Below are 19,419 nucleotides of genomic sequence, written 5' to 3' on the forward strand. Positions count from 1 at the left end.
CAACTCTGCTGCACTTCATATGGAAATTAATTAAGATAGCACCATCAAAATTCAAAAGGTTAATCTTCATCTTGTGAAGCCACATGAGATATATCTAATATTTTGTTTATAAGTGATAAGGTTGACTGACAGCTGCTTTTGGAAAACGATCATCAATAATTCTGGTAAACACACGCTCAACATAATATTCTAGGACTTGAGAGTTGAGAAACCATATCCTTTTGATTTTTTAAGGTGTCAAAATTAGGGCAAGTCGTAATTTGTACAACTCATGGAGCACAAACAAACCCTTTTTTTTTTTTTTCTACTCGTCGTTGGAATTATTATGAATTTTATTAGGTTTTGAACTTTAATTCAAGCGACATGAGATGAAATATAATAAATGATAAATCTTAAGTTCAATTATTTATATATAAGTACAAAGAAAAAACCAATAATATTAGGGTTCGAGAAAGTCAGTTTTTTCTGCTAAAATATTTTCAATGGGTGAACAAGCAATTGTGGGCTAATTGTACAACTCAATTTTGAAAGAATCATTAACCATCAATTTTGAAAGTTTTGAGATCTCTCTTTTAGATCTTTTCCATATAATGATTGCAGCCCAGCCTCAGCCTATACAATAACTATGTTCTCCTCCAAATAAAGCTTCTGCTGAATTTGATATTTGGCAGATGAGGAATTAATTTCTGCAGCTCTACCACTCATTCCTTCTGATACAACATGAACAACACCTCGTGATTCTGTGTGTGTGTGTGTTTTTTTTTTGTGGTCAACAACATTAAATTCTAGAAAATATTATTTGTAATCTATGTTATTTCTGTTGAAGAATATGAAGCCATATATCGGAAATTTGATCAAATACATATAGTGAACGATTCCATTACTATTGACATCTAGACTTTTTGTATAAAACTCCACACATGCCGAATATCTAAGTTGTTAAGTTGCGGACAGTTACAATGTTGTTAGTAGTAGGTTGTGAGTTCGTTCTTTTGAAATCTTAACATAGTATTAGAGTGGACCGATTAACTGGGCCCAAATGAACCCCGAAATTTTTTTTTTTTTTTGAAGTAAACCCATTCTGAATTGAAGAATAATATGGTCTACCATATATAATAACCAATTATAGAGATTTTTCAGCTGATTGTGTTGTCTCATCAACATTCTCCTCAAACTATGTTCTCTACAATTCATACCTTTTCTTAGGGAATGGAGATTACAATTTCGTTTTGAACGTAATTTTTAGATAAACTCATAAGAGCACTTCCACCGCTTGAGTTTTACCTAGGCAGGAGGGGGCCCAAGGGCCAAAATCCAACACCTCTGCGCTAAGTTCAGCCGGGGCAAGGGGTGGGTTCCACGAGCCCTAGCAAACCCAGGGGCAAGAGAAGCTCGAGCTGCTGCTTGGGCAAAATGCTGACGTCAGCAACAAAAAATAAAGAAGAAAAAAAAATCAACAATTTCAGAATTTCTTATTATTATAAATACATAGTCATATTATTTACTTCCCACACCAAAAACTCTATATAAATTCATCTCCTCATATCTCATGTGAATAGTAATTGCCATTACCTTAACCTATAGGGGTGGAAACAAAATTGCAATGGGTCACTATTCACATGAATAGTGATAGCCCTTGCCCATAAGGGTAGAAGTGCTCTAATAGCAAGTTTAGGGGGATGAGAGGTTATCCCATTCTAAGGTCATGGTATACCAAGGCCTCTTTGAGGATTTATAGAGGGGGTCTTAGCTCCTTTTTGGTTTTTACAGATTACCCACGAAGATGAATTGTTGACAGCAAGACTCAAACTTAGGCCTTGATAGTGAAGAGAACGATCCTTACCAATTTAACCAACCCTAGTCGGCTGTAAATGATATATTTTAATTGTTGCAACCTATATATGTTAATTTTGTATTATTTTGACTGAATTGATGTGATATAAAAGAAAAGTATTAGATTCCAAAACTCTTTTTTTTTTTTCATTTAAATTTGCTCAAATTAAATCCCAAAAGCCAAAATAAACATATAATAAGCTAGGAACTTAGATGTTGGACCCCCAACAAAGCCTTCTAATGTTGCAAGAAGAAAAGTGATTCATTTGTCTTGTAGTGCCACAGTTCTCTTTCCACTCATATACGTCAGTCTCAGTTGGGCCCCACATTTCTAAAGCCTTCATTTCTATTCTGACACCAAATATAATCCCGAAGCCGACAACAACGTGGTTGGCGTTGGATCCGCCACGTGTCAATCAAATCTCCAGGGTCGCCATTGTGCTCTATGAAGCCAGTTGTCCATTTTGTGCAAGTGCCAACTAGCTGTAGTAAGTTCTTCTATTGCGTAGGGTGGAGTGTAAGAATTCTTCCCGAAAGAGAGATAAATTTGATATGATTTGCTTTGTTTCGATTTAGAAACTCTTGTTAGAAGTACGCTAGCGCGTACTAATTGTGATCGTTGATGCATTTTGAATTTTATATGTATCAATGATTAAGACTAATATAGATATGTACTTAAAATCAATGTAATTTCTTCTTATGAAGTTTAAATGTTTCATCATTGAAGCTAAAAATCATCACAATTATAAGTGTAGTGTTAAGAAAAATGATATGATAGCCGATACAAACTAAGCTAGTGCAAGTTAATTCTAATCATTAATTCACTCTAAGTTCTACATATATCAACAATCAAGATTAAAACATATGCGAGTGCGCGATTAATCTTAGCACTTCTCATAGGGTTGCAAATGCTTCATTATTGAAGCTAAAAATCATCGCAGCTATATGATGACAAATGTTTGAGATTTTTAGCTTCGAATGACAAAATATTACCTCCAATAATATAAACAAGTTTGGAAATACCTTGAAAAACAAACAATAACCAATTAAAATGGTGTTTAATAATAACAAAAATCCCAGCCTGTAAAGTGAGGGCCACATCATTGGGTCCATTCCATGCTTGAACTACTGGCCAGTCAGCAATTCCATATCAATCAATTTGTATTGGCTGTATTATATATAGGCTGATATATACATAAAAAGGATGAACTTTTGATTGGATGGCTTCAAGTTCAGGGATTGTTGACCGACGGCTACTATGCCATACACTCAACAGTGATGGCCCTGATGGCCTCTATGTCTTCTGGAGTCTGGTGCAAGTAAAATTCATCCCAATATTCCACACATTCCATAGTCCCGTAAAATCACAATCACCAACCTTACTATTCTTTTGGAATGTCATGGCATGGATGAATGAGTTTGGCACCATTTGCATCCACACAAACCAAGGTTCACGTTATTATTTGGATGCATTTGCATAATAAAATTGCAGAACTATCACAATACCAAACAAATAATATGCAAGTTAACACTTATCCATCATCGTATGTCGACGCATATCAACCACGTGTAGGTAATCGTCGATGCTATTTCCTGATTTTATTTGTGAAAGTATAAAGACTAGCTTATGTTGATAACTTTCCTTAGAATGATATAACAATTAATTCATATACAAGTCTCATTTAGATCTAATAGTAGAGTTAATAAGATTCTACTATGTCAAGAGTTCGATTCTCTTTCATTGTAGCGGACCAAAAAACAGTAAGGTAGGATCGCTACGGAGTATGCCACCCCACACAATAGTTAGTCCAAGTGGAATAATTTCTGTAGTAGTAGAAAGATTAATAAGATGAAGAAAAGGATCATAGTTAATTAAGGGGGGGAGATTAAGAAAGAAGAAGCGCGAAAGAAGAATACAAACTGTTGGGTAGGGCCTAACTGAAAGCTTGCCATTAGCTGGATGGAAAGCAAAGTTGTGATGGAACTTTCCAATAGGAAGCAACAGTCGTAATCACTAATCTTTCCTCAGTCTCCCAACTCTGTGTGTGTGTGTATATATATATATATAACAGCCCACAACAAGCCTCTCATCATCTAAAATCTCATCGATATTATTGATTCCTTTTAATCACAAAGTAGTCTGATTTTGTGCTACAAATTATTATGGCCCTATATCCCTCTTTGAGAAGCCTCATTGCTTCTCTCTGCTTTTGTTTTCTTGCTTTTTCTCTCTCAGCTTTTGGACGACCAGCCACTTTTCTGCAAGACTTCCAAGTCACATGGTCTGATTCTCACATCAGGCAGATCGATGGAGGGAGGGCCATCCAACTCATTCTTGACCAAAATTCTGGTAAATATATGTATATAAAATCGTGGGGTCAACTTATTATATTTGGTAATGGTTAAAAAAAGAAGTTTGGTTCAATTGGGTTGTCCTCACAAAGCATGACAAAGCAATGAGTGGTTTCTAAATTCTAACATTTGAGATTTGGCTGTTAAATTTGATGCATTTCAGGATGTGGGTTTGCCTCCAAACGCAAGTACTTGTTTGGGCGTGTGAGCATGAAGATCAAGCTCATCCCTGGAGATTCTGCTGGAACTGTCACTGCTTTCTATGTAACTTCACAGACTAAAAAAACCCACAATGATATTTGGGTTTCTTGGTTTTTTGGGAATTAATATTTGCTTTGGATTGGTTTTTGTTTGGCAGATGAACTCAAACACAGACGCAGTGCGTGATGAGGTAGACTTTGAGTTCTTGGGGAACCGGACTGGGCAGCCTTATACAGTCCAAACCAATATATATGCTCATGGGAAGGGTAATAGAGAGCAAAGGGTCAACCTCTGGTTTGACCCTGCTGCAGATTTCCACACTTACACAATACTCTGGAACCATCACCATATTGTGTAAGCTAACAAGACCATTAACCATGAACAATATTTTTATCTTTCAGACATGTTTAGGCAAGAGAAAATTACTCCATTAGACATAATAATATTGGTTTTTTATTTTTATTTTTTATTATAATAACTGTTTTGAATTTGGTGTAATTTGGTGTCAACGTGATTGTTGGTGGTGCAGTTTCTATGTGGATGATGTGCCTATAAGGGTGTACAAGAACAATGAAGCCAGAGGAGTTCCATACCCCAAGCTCCAACCCATGGGGGTCTTTTCAACATTGTGGGAAGCTGATGATTGGGCTACAAGAGGAGGGCTTGAGAAGATAAACTGGAGCAAAGCTCCTTTCTTTTCTTACTACAAGGATTTTGATATTGAGGGGTGCTCTGTGCCAGGACCAGCCAACTGTGCCTCAAGCGCCACTAACTGGTGGGAAGGGACTGCCTACCAAGCACTCAATGCCCTTGAATATAGAAGATACAGGTGGGTTCGTATCAACCACATGATCTACGATTACTGCACCGATAAATCCCGGTACCCGGTAGCCCCACCGGAGTGTCTCGCGGGCTTCTAAATCAGACCCAATTATACCGAACAATCCATGTCGGTGGTACGTACATTTATGTGTTAGGGAATATGGAAAAATCTTTTGTGTGTATGTATATGTGGATGAAGTCTTAAGTCTTTTAGAAGTGAGCAAATGTCAATTTCTACTTGTGGTTGTATGTGTCTGTACCCAGCTCGCATTATTGTACCAATAAGGCTCCTGCGTTATTCTGAAAAGGATATGTCTTTTAAATCTATTATCAGTTTTCAAATGTGAATAAAAAATCTGTGCTTATTTTCAACTGTTAAAAGGACGACATTTGGTCCATTCTGAGACGAGCCAAGAAAGAAATTGTGGAAACAAACAGAGGTTGATTTGATTTAATAGTACTACTGTACCAGACTGAGCTGAACTAAATATGTAACATATGGTCCTATGATATATACTTCGTTTGTTCTCTAGATATCTTTAGAGCAGTGTCGAGCTTAGTGGTACAGTGTGATGATCATGACCGTTAATGTATTGGGAGTTCCATATACGTTAATAGTCGGTGCATTTGGAGCTTAATCGACTCACCATAGCATTCTTTATGGCTTTAACTTTCTGAGGAGAGTAAGTGCATGACCTATTCGTCCCTGAAATAGTGAAATGGTTCTTCAAGTGGGGCTCATTAGGTAGCTAGCAAAAGCCATAAATACCACAAAGATGGTCCCATGGTGAGTAAGGGTCAAAGTCAGTTGTTGCATGCACGCATGACTCCAAAACATGTCACTCCAACCATCGGGCCATTAGAAGCTGAATCACTTACACTCACAACAATGAATAATCCACTAATATCCATTTGGGTGATCTCTATATGGTCAATCAACAAAAAAAAGTTCAAATCCAACATGAAGAAAGCAAAATTGACAAATTGAAAACAGTACGGCAAAGCATCCAACTGCATCGAGCTCTTTCAACATAAAGTGTGGAACCCGCAAGCAAACAATCAATAGGTCGCTGAATTTCTCTTGCCTACAACTGGTTGTATATGTTGAATCGAAAGAAATCGCAACATTTTCATAATGATGTGGGGAGGCCTAAATAACAAGGGACCCCAAATCCCAACCAGATCGATAATGGGCATTCAAATGAGGGGCCATTCTGTGATAATTGATAATTGAGGGATTAAAAAGTTTGTTTGGAATGGCACATCTTCTCTGACTTGGTTGGTTAGTACTAGTAGCATGGATTAGGACCACCACAAGAAGAATAGTGCAAATGTACCTCAACAAAACGTGGTTTGCTGCATTCCATAGAGGGGCAACCTGATGGTCTACCTGTTGGTATCAATTTAAAGTTACTTAGACACAAGGCATATACAAACAGGCGACAATATATGAATGCTTTGGCAACCAAACAAAAAGAAAAATGTTCATTGGTATAGAGGGTAAGTAAAGTTACTCTTTTGGTTTCAAGTGAACAGGCACAATGGATAAGGTTTAGACAGAGTATTATGCATAGAAAACAACTATTTAGCATTTGATAAGTCATCTTGTTCGATATACACAAAGTAAAATACAACTTTCCGAGTTTTGGTCTTCACATTTCCACAGTGGTACAAATTTACCATAAAGAATTAACAGCCTTTGGACTTCAAGGACGTGCAGAAGAATTGAGGAAATCAAATTATTAGAAGGTATAGAAGACCTAGCTTACTTCTTCATGCTGTCGATTTTCACCGCAACTGGTTCTGAGCAGTATGGACAACTTCCAAATAGAACATCAAATGACCTGTAATGAAAGTACACATAAATATCATACCTCAAGTAACCATAAAAGGAAGCCTACGTTTACCACTGTTAGGTTATGCATTCACATGGCCTACAGATGCGGCCCAAATAATTCTTAATGTCAAACTGTTCTGATGATTAAAATAATTGTTGTGGTCCTGATAGTTCCCATTTTCTGCTTGTATATAATTGCTGTGCCTCATAGTGAAATGCTTTAATAAAAGATTTCAACTGGACAAGTGCATGTATTCTTTTTTATCATATTAAAGTTAAAATGCACACTACATTATTGAACTTGAAATATGCCATATTTAATCTCAACCCACAGTTTCTGTTACAAAATATTACTAAAGACAACTAAGGCTACATTCATGCATAAACCAGCAGAAGTTAAATGTGATACAAGAAGCTTAACATACTGCCTTGTTGTGGTGATAGAACGCAACCAGTCCACAAGACATATGCTATGGAAAGCCCTTTTGCAACTGGTATTGTCGCATGTATAGTCAGTCCCAGTTCCACTCTTATGTCTGAGCTCTTCATCTACATTAACATTGCTAAATCAATGACTGAAAAACTTGGTAAACATCTAAGAATGTATGTAGAGGATTACCAATTGGAAGACTCTGAGCATAACAAATTCCGCATTCAACTTGCTGCTCATTCTTCTGGACATCAGGGCTAATTGGCAGTTGAGTCTCCAAAAGACATTTAAGATTTTCTAGAAATTGTTTGTCGTTTATCCTGGGCAATCACACAAAAGATATATCACTCAGTCCTTTTCTCTCTCTTTCTCTCCCCCCATAACAAACTTATCCCTATTCTAGAAATTTTATTTTTGATTCCCAACCTTTAACCGAGGTTGATGTAGAGTTCATTAAAGAAAATCCAAGTGTCATCAAAATTAAGCGTACAAATAGACAAATATATTCATGGAAAAAGATGATGTGGCGGTAACACAGCCAGAAAATTCCTATTTGGATTACTTCTAAATACAAGTACCAAAGAATACAGATTGAAATACAAGGAAGGGATGCAATGTTATACCATCTTTTGCTATTTCTTCGCCATCTATTTCTCAACAAGTTCACAATTGGACCTGAACCAATAAAACGACATCTAACACAACTTGATATTGCATTGAATGAAGAGCAAAAGCTAGAAGGTAGTAGCTCTAGTAACTTATTTGAGATGGAATCTCACTCTGGTAAAGATCTAGGATCAAAGGCATTAATAGACAACACGATGAAGCAATCATTTCCTGTGAAACAAAAACCTCAAAAGACTTAACACCGACAAACAGAAGGGAGAAGAGTTATCAATACTTATGAAGAAGATGCTTCACCCATATTGATCTGGCGATAGGATACAGCAGGAGATGCTTGTTTAGGATCAACAACCCAAAGGGACCTGTCAATATCATCCAAAGTAGACCAAAATGCCTGAAGCTTCTCCAGATGCTGGATACAAGAATAAGTTATTGATAGCTTTTAGCAAAGATAAGAACACAAGAAAACAACTTGACAATTAAGATAGATGAAGTCTATAAGTGGCAACTAGAATCAACTAATGCAACATCTCTCAAATGAATTTTGAAGGGAAAAAAATGAATACCTTTTTAAACTGCTGCACCACATCTTTCAATCTTGAGTGTGTTGACCATTTTAAATCAAACATATATGGTACATCCTGAGAGATAAGCTTAAATCTTATTTATGCCTCAAAGGGAAAACTTAACAATGCAAAAGATTAGAGAAGACATACTGCTGAAATTGAAGGAGGGCATTTAGGATGGGTTTTATCCAATTGAATCTCAATAATATGCATTCTCCCCTTGCCATCTCTGGTAATCATATTTACAAAAGATTCAGCCCACTACATGATTAAGACAGTATAAACATGTGCAAAATGGCAGAAATGAATGCCAAAAAGTTTATGAAAAAATGAAGAATGGCCGAAACTCATGTTGCATGGCCAAAAAAGGAAATTTTACCAAACAACTAATTGCAATAACAGCCTAAATGTTCAGGAAGATTTTTTTGCTAAACAACATGGTGTTAAAAGAAAATCCGAGGATAACCTAAGATAACACTATTGTATTAAACGATCTACTCTGAAAAGTGTTAGAAGTTCAAATCTGATTCTTGGAAAATTAAACTTTTCTTATCATAACTTTAGGGTTTAATACTCCACAAGCACCCAGGATAAACATTTTAGAATTTCCTTAGTACTTCCTTGATATATAAAATTTAATCTACTGATGAGAATTAAGGATTAAGAAAAACACAGTTCTGAACTCAGTAACCCTTTGACCAAAAAATAGAACTCGGCAACCCAAGAAATAATATCCAACACAACACATGCCTTCAGATAAAGCATGTTTACTCTACTTCACACTAACCAGATTGCTCGTCCACAACACAAATACAATCTTGAAACTTTTAATAAGTTGATAATTGCATAACATGTTTACAGCATTAAATATTTATTGGGACACAAGACAAAAGATGTTTGGCAGCACTATTTCATTTCTCACAACTAAATATCTCCACTTCCTTCTTATATTGAAATCACTATAACTAATCTGGCACACAAAAAACCAGATATCCTTGGCCCGTGTAGAGAAATTCTCGGCATATTCGAAGAACCAAAGAATTCTTTTTCCTTTTTATCAAATGCAAAATGAATAAGAAAACAATAGTGATTGGATACTAAATGGGAACAAGAATATCTTACAAGATCCGAAAGCTGAGAGATGTTAGATCTCCACCGAACCTCACCAGATGCTCCCATCCAACCTCCTCTATCTACATTCACATGATGATCAAGTCAATGATCAGCAGCAATGAAGGTTCTTATGTTACCAAATGTCATAGAAAATCCAAAGACATTAATAACTAACAACTTTCACAAATGCTTTTAATCGTATACTGAAACAATTCTACGAGCCTTCACATTAGTTGCTTGTATGGTGTCAGAGCATCAAGATGCAGGTTCATGTGAGAAAATAATTAGCAACTGCTGCATTCAGAATCTTAAACAGGTTCTTATTCATACCTCTGGCGTTTTCCTAATTTCAATGGGAAATAAAATCATGAGTGAATTAAAGAAAATAACAATTGAAGCAATATTGTGTAGCTGGCCTCTCCGAACCCAGCCTTGTTCAGGAAGGAAAGGTGAGCCCTTCACAATGGGGATTCATAGAATTTGTACTCAACATAAAAATAAATTATTTTACACAAAATCGTTGTGGTGAACGATCCACGAGTTCAAATGCATAGATTTTCACTAACCCAAAAACATTTTAAAATTTACTTTTGGTCCTTAGAATGAGCATTTAGCACCCATAATATTTTAGACTCCTGAAACATTTAAAACATAAATACTTCAAAATGCTAGACCAGATGTGATAACCCTGCAGTATAAAATGATACTTAGTTCCAGGAAATTGGTGTTTGTGTGGCAAAAGATAATGGGTTCAAATGACTGTCCAAGTCACCTCTGAGTACACTGCACGGTAAAAGTTAGACGCTTCGGCCATCTCTCTGCATCTCCTCTGCTCAGCACATTCCTGCGCTCAAGAACAGTTTGGATGATACATAGATAAACTCAGAGACATATACAGTATAACATACATAATTATAATTATACTGGATATTGGCTCCAATGGATGAACACATTAGCTTAATTTTGGATTTCTTAGTTCATGAACTAAAACAAAAGCTTCAGTTCTCTAAAAATAAAAAAATTTATTACAACCGAGAAGGCGCATCACAGTACACAAACATGGGGGAATGTTAGCAAACAGTTGGTGCGCTTTATCTTTATCTTTACTTGCAGATACAACCAGCAAACAAAAGCGAAATAGAGCAGAAGAAGAAGTACCATTTGGTTCGGAGAGAAAAAAAACTCAAGAACAGATTGCAGGCAGGCACCGTGGATTAGGAAATGATAGCATTGCAAGAACTGGCAAATGCTTCCATCCTTGGACCATTTTCAGACGAATGATCGGGCCCAGGCCTTAACCATGAACCAAATTGATTTCAGGCTTCTGACTGGGCTTTTTATTGAGCTAGGCCCGTTATACCGAAGAAAAATAATAATAATAAATTGTTTAAATACCAGCTGAATTTTTACGCATATGCATCATTACCTCATGAACTTAAAAGTACAAAGGATTTCATAAATGACGGAATTTAAAATGACGGAAATTAATGTTCTAGAATTTGTAAAGTTTCTTGTTTGGGTGATGCATTTAAAATACGAAATTTAACCTTTATTTGTAAAGTTATCTTTTTTTAAAACTCAGTCTCTCTTGGGATTTTAGAAATGACGACTTTTAGATAGAATTTAAAGTTGGGATTTATGATCTCCAAATTCCATGGTTTTTCCCACGCGGGAATTGGTTCATGTCAATTTAGAAATTCTAACTTTTGTCAAAATCCCAAGTTTATTTCCCTCATTCAAACGCACTACTTTTAAACACCTAAAATTAAAAAAAAAAAATTAAAAAGAGAGCTTGCTAATTTCGTCCTGCACGAGCCAAATTTCTCTCAACAAACCAAGAATTTTATGAAGTATTTAACCTGTATTCATTCAGAAGGCACTAAACGCTTTCAGAAAGCACTAAACCCTCTTTTGAGCTCATCTCACAAATTCATCCCTTAATTTATTGTTTGGTCCTCATCTACAAAAAGATCAGTTTTTTTTTTTTTTTTAAAAAAAAAAAAATACAAGCGATATTAGGGAATGAGAGTTTTCTCACCCACACACTACCAAGATGTCATGGGAGTTCAAATTTAAGACCATTGATCTGCAGAAAATATATAATTAAAATGAGACTGGTAAAATGAATATGAAAATAAAATTGAAAAATCACTTAGAAAAATTACCCCTTTAACTGTCAAGAAAGTTTTTTTCTTCTTCTTTGGCAGATGGTAGGGCATTTGTGTGGGAGGGTTTGGTTATTGATACGGAAACATGTTGTGTTCAATCATGTTGATGTCTTCGACCAAAAAAAATAATGTTCATGACATGTCGTATAAAATTATACCTAAATCAAACAAAACGCATTAGAGCTAATTAACTCATTCATAAAGTATAAAAAGCTATAAACAAATATCATGCATAATATGAATAAAACATCTTACAATGCATATATCCAACAAACGTAAAAAAAATTAAAGAAAAAAAGTAAGTTGAGAATAAATAAATCATAGTCTAAAAGAATTTGTAAAAGTTTAAAAAGAAAGACAAAGAAAGCACCTTCCATCCATAAAGGTTTAGCTTCTGCTAACCATATTGCGAACATATAGAACTTTATATATCTGAACTTTCGAAAGATCCTGTTGGCCTGATGTATTTCCAATTGGTGAACCTTTGGGCGGTGGATCGAGTCACCAAATCTCAGTCGAATACTTCTTTAAAAACCTCCAAATCTCGACTTTCTTTAACTTTATTCGTTTTTATTTTCTAATATTAGTTGTCCTCGAGTATAATAGGAGCAGGATATATGAACCATTCATCAATTGAAGAAGTCATGATTATGACAAACAAGGATTGAGAATGAGATACTAGAGTTGAAATCGGAATCATTTTAATACCCATTTCAGACAACAAGGATCTCAAATCAATTGCGTGAATATCCATTTCAAATAACAAGAGCCTTAAATCGATAACGCTCACAAAATAATGTCAGCAAATTTGACACAAGATAGCAACCAATAAGCCGTCTTATTTAATTATGTTCGGCACTAGGTGTTTCATTTCAGCCCTCAATTATTTAAGATAAGATGACAACTAGGTCGGCTTCCACGTATCTAGAACAACACCCCATTCTGGTTATCCATAAATGAAACATTTTCTATAAGTCCAATAATCGTAAGCTAGAGTACCTATAACAACCAACAAGCAGTCCTAGTCAAACCTACATATGTTTGTCTTCAGGCTGAGGAGGCAAACCAACCCAAATCAAACCAAACAAAATCTCTATACTTATGTGTTTGAAATTTAGGTACGTTAATGTATTTATGTGGCATATTGTACTGACTCACGCGTGTACTTGCTAGCTATAGTCACAAGCTGCCCATGAATATCATCATGATTGATGGACATGTTTTGCTTATTTTTCTTTTCCTTACTGCTGAGTCATATGAGATGAGGGGGGCACCATCCCATACGTATATACGTACCCATGCTCAAGTTTGAATTTTAATTTCTCTTTTTGGTTTTTAATATAAAAATCAGCTCAGTTGCTTTCAAGGATGAATGATTTAACAATGCAGGAGTATATAAATTTTGAGATCCCAAGTACAACTATTCACAAATACATGAGGTCTCAAACAACTGTTTGCCTCCACTCTCAACATTTGAGAGCTCATCTTTGTTCTTTTTTAAACAATTATTTAGTCTCCATTTTTTTGTGTTAATTTAATTTTGCAGTAACATTATTTTTTTTCTACAAACAAATCAACCACGAAATTGCAAATTTCCCAACAAAAAAAAAAACATTTTTATTTCATATACATCAAAGTTCATAGAATTTGGGATGGTTTTTTTGGGTAGAATTTGATCTATATTTATTTATATTTAAATTTTGACAGTTGGATTGGAATTTTAGCCGTTGAGTTGGTTATTTACTATTGAATGTGATTTTATTCAACATGAAGCATTATTAGACCTTTTTTTTTAATGATAGAAAAAACAAAAGTTGAGTGAAGTGTTTGCTCCAAAAATTTGAGCTCTTTGACTTGAATCATGAACATGTTATTTAGGACCCTACGTTTCGGATTATAGTAACATGAGGTTTTGCGCACCCTGAATTATATTGGTAGTGTCAATTTATTCCCTAACCCTTTTTTTTTTTTCCAGCCAAATTTCTCCTATGAACTATATAAAGCCGGTCAATTCATCCCACTATTATATTTTTAACAATTTCATCCAAGATGTCATCAAATGAAGTCATGTAATGATTTACTTTTGAAGGCCTCTAAAGTTATTTCACACTTCATTCATTCTCATCGAGACTAACCGCGTTACGAAAACTTATGACCAACACATTTTACAAAGAAAAGAAAACACCTCCGAAATAACCAACCCAAATAAAAACAAATTGGAAGATTAATTTAACTTGAACTTGCGTAAGTGATGTAGAATTTTGTAAAGTTAGGTAATTCTAAAAATCATGTTCAACAAATCCTTATATAAACTCCACGCGCCGACAATGCATCCAATACAAGACATGTGTTTGCAGGTCCATTTCTTTATTAACTATACGTATGTGCACACGTAGATTGAATCTATAATTAGAGAAAATATTTAAAACACCCAAAGCTTTTATAAAGCAAATGACCCTACTGGTTTTGCCCTTTCAAATAATTTGATTATGATTTTCTCTTAAACAAAGGATGTCCCCTCACCATACCCCACATAGTCGACAACAAAAACAAGCAAATCCTCCTAGAAATAGCATTAACAACCAAAAATCTCTCTTAAAATAGCAAAAAGAAACTATCAAAAACTAACAAATATAAATATATGTATATAGTTGTTGTAAAATAGGCATAAAGCTTTCACACTCTTTACTAATCAAAACTAAAATAATTCAACTTTGGAATTCAAAGGGGGGGGAGGGAGTTGAAGGGTTCGCAGATGGATGGTGATGATTGTGACAGAACAAAATGGGTGATGAAAGTGATGATGAGAGCCCATAAGACAAAGGAGTTTTCCCTGAAAGTGCACTCTTTTCCTGGAAAGTTCCCCTCATGATTTAATTGGTCCACACTCCACACCATCCATTATGAGTGATGTGTGGACTTGTTTTAGAAATACCTTTCTCATAATTCATCATAGCGTGCCTATAACGTAAACATATGTAAGTTTTTTTTTTCCTTTGCCCTAATCAATCTGGACCGTCCATTTGATCCTTCCATTATTGAAAAAGGTAGAATACATATATGGGGTTTTAGGAATTCTAAGCCATGGGAAGGCAAAGGTGGGTTGGGGTCCATCCATCAAATGGGAAGAAGAAGAGTCTGACTTTGATACAAAATCTCTCATGATAAGATTTTGTGAAGGAAAGAAGTGAAGAGACCCATTGGCATATCACGTGGGTTGTGGCCCTACTGGTCCTAGTAAAGGCTTAGCATGTCACGTGACCACAATCCTCAAATATTTTATTTATTTATTTTTTGAGTGATCATCTATTCCTTTCTTTCTTTGCACGCTTCTCACCACCCATTTTTGTAGACCCTCACCTTCTTCTATCTGTCTCTAAGCAACTGAATTACAGACAGATACATGTGAGCTAACGTCCCACCCCTTAACCCCACACTTACTTCTTATGTAATCATCATCTCCAATATTATTTCTTTCTTTTTTCAGGTCAAATATCTCATGGTTTCAGTGATGACCTTTAAAAATATCTTATCCAGATCCTAAATTAATTACCAATTTTCATTTGTTTGATGTCTAATGCTGCATCATTGCTTGTTTACATTTTATGAAAGTGACATGGTCACATTTATATATAGAAATCATTTGCTTTTAGGTAGGGAAATGATCAGTCAAAGTGATATAATAGTTAACTTGGATGGATGGATGGTTTATATACAAGACTCAACTGTAAATTTACACTTCTTCAAATCGAATCCTCATGAGTGATGTAGCATTATTCGAATTTACTTGATACACGTCTGAATGCAGATGATTTCACGCATCTCACGTTTACTTTAACCTTTTGCCTAAGACCAAGAATTGATACTTAATTCCGTCTTATATTGTTTGCTTTTTATTGAACATATATATTTTGTATTCAGTTCCAGATTTCTGTCCCATCTAATATTTACCTACATGAACTTTGGGAGGGGGGTTGTGTTTAATTTCGTACATATATATCCATTGCAACATCTTTCACTTCAACTTCTTCATGAAGTCATGCACGAGTTTGTCTCAACTTGTCTACATCTGAAATTATCAGCCTCTTATAATACGTAAGCTATGCACGCTTTGTACAAAAATCAACTCCAAGAACAGAAATTTACAAAAGACAGATTAATCCCAAAATAAATAAAATAATAGTAATCCCTTCATAGATATAATTCTTGACGATTTACAGACATATATAATTATAATTTGAAAAAAAAAAGTAAAGGTGATTGATCTGTAATAAACTATTTTTTCTACAAATTAATTACACTAGCTAGTCTTTCATTCACTACAAAGCCCTGAACCAAAAAAAAATATAGGGGTCATGAGGGTTTAATTTCTCCTTCGCTTATCATCTAATTCTAATAATACAGCAGTAATTAATTAGTGGGAGCCTAATTAATTAACAAGCCGCTGAGGGATTGGTGAAGTGATTATAGAAGTGAGGCTTTGGAGCCATAGAAAATGGGCTCTTGGAAGCTCCCTCACTGCCCACACCTCCAATCCTTTCACAAGAAGGACACATAGTGAGGGTGGCTGCCGGCATATGCATGTACAAAGGTTGGCTTAGCTTGAGTGCCTTGAGTTCTTGTAGCTCTTTTTGTAGCCTCCGGTTCTCATCCGTTAGCGTCTCGCAGCACTTCTTCAAGAACTCACAATCTACCTCAGTTTGCTTAAGCTTTGTCCTGCCAATTAACAAAAACCCCCCCAAATTAATTAATTAACTTCTATACATAGTACTTGTAAATAATGGGTTATGTTCAATTATGCATACGATTAAGGATGATCTGTGTAATTAATTACCTGGCTCTCCTATTTTGGAACCATACTTCCACTTGTCTTGGCCTCAAATTTAACTGCCTGGCTAAAGCTTGCTTTTGCTTCTGTAATTAAACCCAACAAAATTAACATTAGTTTTCATAAAGGCAAATATCAGATTCCAAACATAGACAAAAATGACGTGGAGAGAGAGAAAGGGAGAGAGAGAGAGAACTTACAGGGTTGAGAGTGCTATGTTGTTTGAAGCTTTCTTCTAAGAGGGCAGACTGTTCCTTGGTGAGCCTAAGCTTCTTTCTAGCATTAGAGCCATCTTCATCTTCATCGCTCACTCTTGAAGAGACTTTCTCTACCTCAACCTCCTCACTACTAAGGTCTCTCTCTCTTTTGACCACTCTACCACTAGAGAAGGAAGAGACCGCGCTATGACTATGAGGTGAGGAAGCTTGCCTATACAAATCTATTGCTTCCTCATGAGAATTACCACTACCTTTGTAATTGGAGGCCACTAATTGATGATATGGCTCACCAGGAAGACCCAAAGTTAAAGATGGCTCAAAAGTAGCACTTGTGGGAGCAGAATTTGGGGAAGGCTTATTTGCAAACCTTGATGGATTATGAGCCTTTGGTGGAGAAGTACTCTCTTGAGGGGACGATGTTGTGAGACCTAACCCTAAGACAAGGCCTGTGTTACAAGGATGATCATCAAAACCCATTTGGAAGAAGAAGAAGAAGGAGAAGAAGATGTGGAATTGGTTTGTTATGTGAGAAAGGGGGGTTGGAGGAGATAATATATATGGTTGAAGTTATGAGAGCAAAAGGTTGTGTAAATAATATGAGGAGGGGGGGAGAGAGAGAAAGAGAGAGAATTAGGAATGAGACTTTTGTGGGGGCGTTGGGTGGGTGGGTGGGTGGCTATGATTATTAATCAAACGAAAGAATGAGTAGGGAAACGAATCTGGGGCATTGAGAAATTATGAAGGTACCTCCCTATCTCTCTACATAGGTTGACCATTTGAGCCCCACTACCATATAATATTGTTCAGATTATTCATATATCTCCATTATAATAACAAACAAAACAAGGACATATAATCTCTCTCTCTCTCTCTCTCTCTCTCTCTCTCTCTCTCTCTCTCATATGCTTGCTTTCCTGTGCTAGAATCCCATGGCAGTGGGAAACACATCAAGAGGATGATTCGGTTGTGCTTCGCCACCCATTAACGTACCAATTTTAACTATTGCTACCACTTTAATCTTTTTCATTTATATGCTTCCTTGCGTTTGTAGGTTCCACTTTACATGTATCAATTATTGGGCACACTTTTACTATGCTAGCTTTACTTGTGCTGTGTCCCAGCAGAACTAGTCCGTGATTTTTTTCTCATAAATTAATTTTTTTTAAAAGCCCAATTAATTAGCTAGCTATTATGGGTTTTTGCTCATTCAAAGATTGCTTTTAAGCGTCTAGAAAAAGAAATAATTAAATGAGAAGGCCATGATTAGATATTAATTATAAGTTCCTTTTTAACAGACCACATGAACTGTCTCCCACTCCATGCCTGCTTCAACTGGCTACAGAGAAATGGACATGCATTCTGACTTTTATTTATTCAGAATATGGGTGGATAGAATAGATAGATGGGTGGGTGCTTATAAATTGGGCAGAGATTAGCTAGAAAGAGATGTGCACTATCTATAGCTAGCATTGCATAATTAGTGTTGGCTAGTTGCAGCTAATTAATCTCTGTTTTTCTTTGTTTGGTTTGCGAGAAAGGAAAAGAAAAAGGGCAAAAAGAAGAAAGAAAGAAAAAAGTAGGTAGAAGGCATGCACCATGGGAGACTACTTCTTCAACTCAATTCAAAAGAGTTATAATGGTGCCACGAGAATATGATTCATCAACAAGAATCCGGATCTTTGCTTAACTAGAAAGTTGATGTGGAGTATGTGTGTTGTGGGACCTGCTTTTCTGTACATGTACAATAAGCACTTTCAATAATATTGCTTTGTCGGCGATGCTGATGAGAGTGATGAGTAGTTAGGTCACCCATAAAACATGATAAACCTAAAATAATGCAAAAGCAATTAAGACAACATGAATATATTGGTAGATAGATAGCAAACCTTGCTCTCTATTGCATGCTTATTCTTAACTCCATTTATAATATTTTTAAGCACAAGTACTTATGGTTAGTGTTTAATTAATTATGGTCCCGCAGCAGAGCAGTCATTGATGAGATTAGTGTGGGGGCACAGCTCTCCACCGAATATAATGCCCACAATTATACGGTGGGATTAACTGTTTTTAGCTGTTCAAGTTTGAAATTAATTAAAGCAATCATCAACAATTAAAGGGGCAAAGTAACTACTAGGTAGTGTAGCGATTTAGAGCAAAGTTATGGGTTCGAGTTCTAGTATTCATATAGTACTTTTCTTAATAACCAAAAATTCAAGGGGCAAAGGACCCACTAGTATAGTTGGTTTGGAGCAATTATTCTCTTAAATAAAATCTGGGTCCGAGTCTTAATATATTATCGTCTTTATCAATAGAAAATGTTCTAGAAAAAGAATTCAAGGGGATGAATTATTAAACACTTGCATTTGTCACATGAGTTTGTTTTGGGCTGCCATGCAGCTTCTATTCAACGGTGCATATGTGCATGCA

General features: G+C 35.7%; 3 protein-coding genes across 5 annotated transcripts; 1 reads left to right on the plus strand and 2 right to left on the minus strand.

The window, feature by feature from the left end:
• Nucleotides 1–3,917: 3,917 nt before the first annotated feature.
• On the plus strand, nucleotides 3,918–5,580 carry LOC117629996 (probable xyloglucan endotransglucosylase/hydrolase protein 6). The gene is made up of 4 exons (XM_034362690.1): nucleotides 3,918–4,183; nucleotides 4,349–4,449; nucleotides 4,544–4,740; nucleotides 4,916–5,580. The coding sequence occupies exons 1-4, from the start codon at nucleotides 3,997–3,999 to the stop codon at nucleotides 5,304–5,306; spliced, it is 876 nt and encodes a 291-aa protein (XP_034218581.1). The 5' UTR covers nucleotides 3,918–3,996; the 3' UTR covers nucleotides 5,307–5,580.
• A 509-nt stretch (nucleotides 5,581–6,089) lies between these two features.
• On the minus strand, nucleotides 6,090–11,024 carry LOC117631124 (E3 ubiquitin-protein ligase FANCL). 3 transcript variants are annotated; one of them, XM_034364086.1, is made up of 13 exons: nucleotides 10,937–11,024; nucleotides 10,551–10,622; nucleotides 9,788–9,858; nucleotides 8,816–8,894; nucleotides 8,666–8,740; nucleotides 8,397–8,511; nucleotides 8,255–8,312; nucleotides 8,099–8,170; nucleotides 7,665–7,795; nucleotides 7,471–7,594; nucleotides 6,978–7,052; nucleotides 6,546–6,598; nucleotides 6,090–6,422 (listed from the first exon to the last, which is right to left on the minus strand). In XM_034364086.1, exons 1-12 carry the CDS (start codon nucleotides 10,937–10,939, stop codon nucleotides 6,595–6,597), a joined length of 879 nt encoding a protein of 292 aa, XP_034219977.1. In that variant the 5' UTR covers nucleotides 10,940–11,024; the 3' UTR covers nucleotides 6,090–6,422; nucleotides 6,546–6,594. The 3 variants fall into 3 exon arrangements, with proteins under 3 accessions (XP_034219977.1, XP_034219976.1, XP_034219978.1); XM_034364085.1 differs by having other exon boundaries at nucleotides 6,090–6,598; XM_034364087.1 differs by lacking the exons at nucleotides 10,551–10,622; nucleotides 10,937–11,024 and adding an exon at nucleotides 10,109–10,121 and having other exon boundaries at nucleotides 6,090–6,598.
• A 5,099-nt stretch (nucleotides 11,025–16,123) lies between these two features.
• LOC117631125 (homeobox-leucine zipper protein HAT22) lies at nucleotides 16,124–17,641 on the minus strand. Its single transcript, XM_034364088.1, has 3 exons — nucleotides 16,975–17,641; nucleotides 16,781–16,860; nucleotides 16,124–16,662 (listed from the first exon to the last, which is right to left on the minus strand). The coding sequence occupies exons 1-3, from the start codon at nucleotides 17,467–17,469 to the stop codon at nucleotides 16,380–16,382; spliced, it is 858 nt and encodes a 285-aa protein (XP_034219979.1). The 5' UTR covers nucleotides 17,470–17,641; the 3' UTR covers nucleotides 16,124–16,379.
• Nucleotides 17,642–19,419: the final 1,778 nt, after the last annotated feature.

Source organism: Prunus dulcis, chromosome 6 (assembly GCF_902201215.1).
Source record: "Prunus dulcis chromosome 6, ALMONDv2, whole genome shotgun sequence".
Lineage (NCBI taxonomy): Eukaryota > Viridiplantae > Streptophyta > Magnoliopsida > Rosales > Rosaceae > Prunus > Prunus dulcis.